Genomic DNA, 5,237 nt, shown 5'->3' with positions numbered 1-5,237 from the left:
GAAATTGATGTGAAATTTCATCCAATAACTCACATTTTTCTGCTAGTTACATGCTGGCCAAAATTCAATAAAATTGCTGGCCCTAAAGTTTTCCATTTAAAAAAATAAGGAGCCCAATCTCTTGAACATAAAACAAAATAATAGTAGTTAGGTCTCAACTATTATTTTAATATTGACCCTTTTGCATAAAAATTTAAATACTTTAATTTGTATTATTTAAGACAATAGAGAATAAAGAACGATATAAACATAAGATTCAAACAGATTAGTTAAATTAAAGAATGCTTTGAGACTAATATATGACAAAAATATCTTTTAAGACTTAAAAAGAAAATTTTATCGCACACTTAATAGACCAACTATATTGTATATAACAGAGTATTGGATGATAAATGGTAAACATGTATATAAGTTTAATGTGACCAAAAATAAGAATGTTTTGGTGCATGAGTGATCATACTCAAACAGATAGAAAGGAGTATGCCAATTTTGTGCTTAAACCATTAATAACAGCAACACATTTGCCAAAATCATCATTCACGATACAATACTACAATTATAGAGTAATGTAAATCAAACATGTATTGGAGCCGCAATTAGTTTCACTCTTGCACAAGATCCATTATGTTTGTTAAATGAAGACCGAAGAGCGTATCTGCTAAGTTAAAAACAACATGCACTTCTGTGATGGACTATACAAAAGAGAGGAGAAAGAGACGAGAAGTGCACTCTGGAGACAAGTGTCCAGGGCTTTGTTACCAACGTTAAAAAAAATCATGTTTCAAAGATGTACCTTTTTTACTTTTGTTTTAAAATTTGTACAAAATCATGTGGTAATAAGAAATCACAACTTTTACAACATAATTCGAAAAAGCAGGTAACTTCCCCGTAAAAGCCCTTCTACAAAACAAGAGCTTTCTTCTGCCATTCCCTACTCTCTCTCTTTCTCTCTCTCTCTCTCCCTCTAACCATTCATGAAGTAGTACTTCATCTACACTCTGGAGTGCTTGTAGTACACTAGTACTCACCGATTTGATTCTCTAGGCGGCTGAACACGCTTCCAATTTAGGAAGCAAACTTCTCCATGCACCAGCAATGTCGTTTGCTAGGCGTGCCTGACCTTTGGCGAATTCATGGAAAGCAATCCCCATATCTAGTGTCTTCTGTTCCTGAAAACGCCCAATTTCTTCGTTCATTAATCTCACGATTGACTCGAATGTCTTTGTTGCCTGTTCGCTCTCTGTCTTCAACTGCACGACAAAATCGTGTCAGCCCAGCTAAACAAACTGTTGATTATAATTCTTTAACTGAAAAATGCCAATAATATGCAAAACTTGCCTCGTGATATTCGCGCTCAGCTTCTGCCAACTTTTCAGATCGATGCAACCTTTGCCTTTCACTGCATTTCAGACAATAATGAATTAATAAATAAATCCAAAGTAACTACATACTCTTCTTTCTAGCTCATGTGCAAGATAGAAAACGAAAGCTTATACACAGCAATACAAAACACAAACAAGGCTCATTTGGATTCAGGATATAGACATGAGTTACGGGACTTGTGCAACAGATTATAAAATGCTAATTCAGCCACAAAAGAAGTCACACAAAAAAAGTACTTAATTTTCTGTAATACATACTAAAACAGGAAAATAATAAAAACAGAGCCAGGAATTTACAGATCAATCTCCTTCAGCTTCACTGTTTCAGCCAGCTGACATTGCTTCCGGAAAGAATTGGCCCTCTCTGCTATTGTTGCCTGTTTCAGAAGAATATTTATTAGATTGAAAAATAAGATAAAATCATCCATTCTACTCCATTTTGATCAGATTAGATGATTTAGTTATTAAATAATGAAAGAAAACAAATCCGGCCTACCTTAATGGATTGCACAGCCCGGACATAATCTTTTAAAGGTTCTTCAAAATTCATCAAGATCTGATGGGCCTGCTTGACAGAGTCAGATTAGGATTATTCTTTTCACGTTTTACTTCTATTAGCATGCATACCCTTTTGCAAGCATATATATAAATATTTAGTAAGATAATGTGTGTGATACCACCAAGACTTACCTCCTTTTGTAGCTTAGTAGATAAAATCTCTGACTTAATCCCAAGTTCAGAGAAAGCTTTGCCAAGAGAATTTCCTTCAGACGCACCAAGAAGTTTTACCGCTTTCCCAAAATCTGACAGTGATTGTCCCAATTCTGCTTGACCATTATCAAGTTCAGAGAATCGCCCGGGTCGATAAAACATAAAACAGAAGCAGGAGAGGGTAGAATACAACGGACAAAAGATGTAGAAGGCAGCAATAGAAACCAAAGCAAAATATTAAATTCAATTATCACCTCGATGCCTTTTCACAAGACGATATGCGTGCTTTTGAGCTTCAGCCAAGTGGTTTTCAAGCTCAAAGATGTAGTGTTTCAGCTTTTCATAGTCAGGATCTGATTCTTCCACTGGCTTCTCTTTCCCAAGGACAACATCACTCACTTTAGATTGCACATCCTGTCAATATTCACATAACATAAGCAATAGGAAATTAGGAACACATGGACGGACAGCAAGCCCCACCCAGACAGGAAAGCAAATGTCTCAACAGAAAAATTGCAATTTCAGAAACTGTTTACATTGCAGGCATTCATAGCGATGGCTTCTTGAATATGCATTAATAGCATTCATTACAAACAGGCATAAGAGAATTAAATCAGATCTAACCTTAAAAATCTGCATTAAATCAGATGGCTTCTTGAATATGCCAGTCTCTTGGGCCCTTAATCTCTCCATTGTCTGCATAGTATGGTGAATTAAATCAGCTTAAAATTAGGACTTCTTTTCCTCTTAAAACTTAAAGATCATATGTGAGAAAAGGAGTAGAACTAGAGCACTTATATTATAAATACGACAGATAGACATTCATGGGAAAGAACAGGGACAACAAAGTCTTGTACATCCCGCAATATGCAAAATTTACTGTGATTGTATTTGTATGGTAGCTATGAAATCAGTAACCATAAAGCATAATTCCAATTTCTATCTATCAATCACTAATATAAGCCACAGAATATGAAAGCAAGCATTTGATAGTGATTTCAGGAGACTCATCATCAAATTGAAGAGCTTATTTCATCACAGATTGAAATGAAGATTTAGGCTCAAATGTAAAAAGTTAACAATGGCAGATCAATAGAAATGGAGACCTGAAAGGAAAGTGAACGAAAGCTAATCACATCTAGAATATATAAAGCTGCATGGAGGAATAAATTAGTCTATCAAGGATGAGAGACGTCACCTCTTCTTCTGCCTGCAAAAACATCCTCAGATCCTCACTTTGTTGAAGTTCATGATGCGATGCTATCCTATTTACAAATAGGTCCAATGCTTGCCGCCTCATCTCAATAAATTCAGCACTGAAACGGAATTTCTCTGCAGTAATAAACCAGAACATGTGGAACTTGAGAACACCTTTAGAATGAACATTCAACAGGAATGACCAAGTCACCATCTAATTAAGTTATGATCATGATCAAACTGTTCTTATGATGACCACAGTTGTTTACTAGAATATATTTCAAACAGGGAAACAATCCATACTACTGCTCAGGGCCACTAAGCTCAACCAGAATCTGAAAAACCTAGGCAACATGTAAAGTATTTGACGAGGACCTTCAACTTCATCATTGAACACAATCCTTTTTTTTTTATGCTGGGATTTTCACTACTAAAAAGACATCAGTTAAAATGTTCTCACTACAGCAATTGAAAAGACAGATTTAAGTAATTAACTTCTGAAAATTAATATAAACAAGAAGATGGTGCATTTAAGGAATCAAACTAAAGGTGGCATAAGCTTTCCAATGGCAGCAGGTAGTTTAAACTTCAAACAATTATTATACATACAAGAAAGAGTTTGCTTAGATGTTACCTACAGCACTTTTCTCTGGAAGAGGGGGAATGAAAATTCCTTTGTACTTTTCAAAAAGACGATCGCGTAACCACACAAAGTCACTGTAACGTCGGATGACAATCTTCTCAGGCCCCTGGTATTCTGGAAAATTCGTCTGTCATAGCAATTTATGGAAGTCAGATGATGAAATAACAGATTCTTATAGTTACACAACTCCCTGAACCCCAATACATCTCATAAGAAAAACTCCTCGTGTTCCATAATCGAAACCAATTCTTAAACACAACTAATGCCTAATGTCATCTCATTAAAATTGTGAAAGCAGAATCCAAACATAAACTGCATTTCAACAATAAAGCGCGCACACACACACACAGAGTTCTGCAATCATTACCAATCATTGCAGTTCTGCAAGTTCATCAGAAATAGTTATTTAACTGCATTTACTGAGCCCAAATCATGATCCCTAATGCATCAAACATCAAAACCCCCTAAACTGAACTCTTAACTCATCATCCAAAACAATATCATATAAATAAATTACTTAAAAAGAAAACAACGATTCCACGCGATCCACATTACACTACACTGCTCAACCATATGCTGAGTTCAATCGCAATTTCAGCTAGCTAGCTCCATCTTTGCCGAATCTCACCAATGCAAACACACACAACAACAAAAAATCGAAGCTCGATTCGAAATCAACAATAATAAACAAATAACGTAGAGTGATACAGAGGCGTATATACTTTGGTGATGACGCGATATGAGATATAGGCTTGGACGCCATTGCCGAGCTTAACGGGATCGGTGACGGAGACGGAGAGGAAGGGCGTGGAAGACGACGGAGATCTAGGGCTCTGTGACGAAGCGGCGACTCCACTTCTCTGATGTTGTTGCTGTTGTTCCAAATCGTACGGTGCAGTCGACATTTTCATCCAAAATCAACAACGCAGAATCGTAACATAACAAAACAAATTCTCACATCAGAAGAAAAAAAGAGAAAGATCGTAGCAGTAGTTGAAATTTGTATATTGTAGAGTTTATGAGGGATGGCATAGTTGTAATTACCGGTGGGTTCATGGGCGATTATGGGAACGAGTTGAGTTGAGCTGAGTTGGGGTGACCGAGTTGCGCCGGGTTATTCTAATTCTTCTTCTAATCTTACTTTAACTAACGAGAGAAAAAAGGAAACAGTTGTGTAGCAAGTAAGTTGTGTGTGTGTGTGCGCTTAGTTGGAATTTTAGACCAATGAGGTTGAAGCTATGACGTGTCACGTGTATATCTCTGACGTGTCACCCTTAGATTTTTTCTAAGAAAGATTCTCTTTT

At 36.4% G+C, this 5,237-nt stretch overlaps 1 protein-coding gene across 1 annotated transcript; it reads right to left on the bottom strand.

Annotated features, from left to right (window-relative positions):
* Positions 765–4,943, bottom strand: LOC107626376 (sorting nexin 1). Its single transcript, XM_016329248.2, has 10 exons — positions 4,656–4,943; positions 3,925–4,060; positions 3,292–3,425; positions 2,718–2,789; positions 2,348–2,507; positions 2,073–2,206; positions 1,879–1,947; positions 1,680–1,759; positions 1,339–1,399; positions 765–1,250 (listed from the first exon to the last, which is right to left on the bottom strand). The coding sequence occupies exons 1-10, from the start codon at positions 4,842–4,844 to the stop codon at positions 1,041–1,043; spliced, it is 1,245 nt and encodes a 414-aa protein (XP_016184734.1). The 5' UTR covers positions 4,845–4,943; the 3' UTR covers positions 765–1,040.

Source organism: Arachis ipaensis, chromosome B02 (genome assembly GCF_000816755.2).
Source record: "Arachis ipaensis cultivar K30076 chromosome B02, Araip1.1, whole genome shotgun sequence".
NCBI lineage: Eukaryota > Viridiplantae > Streptophyta > Magnoliopsida > Fabales > Fabaceae > Arachis > Arachis ipaensis.
This window is presented reverse-complemented; position numbering and strand designations above follow the sequence as displayed.

What these genes read in the sequence shown, in the direction of transcription:
- LOC107626376 (XM_016329248.2), bottom strand. Translation starts at nt 4,844, where the DNA reads ATGAAAATGTCGACTGCACCGTACGATTTGGAACAACAGCAACAACAT. An exon ending in GGGCTGTGCAATCCATTAAG is followed by an intron (nt 1,760 to 1,878) that starts GTAGGCCGGATT and finishes CTTCTGAAACAG; the next exon opens with GCAACAATAGCAGAGAGGGC. An exon ending in CTGAGCGCGAATATCACGAG is followed by an intron (nt 1,251 to 1,338) that starts GCAAGTTTTGCA and finishes TTTGTCGTGCAG; the next exon opens with TTGAAGACAGAGAGCGAACA.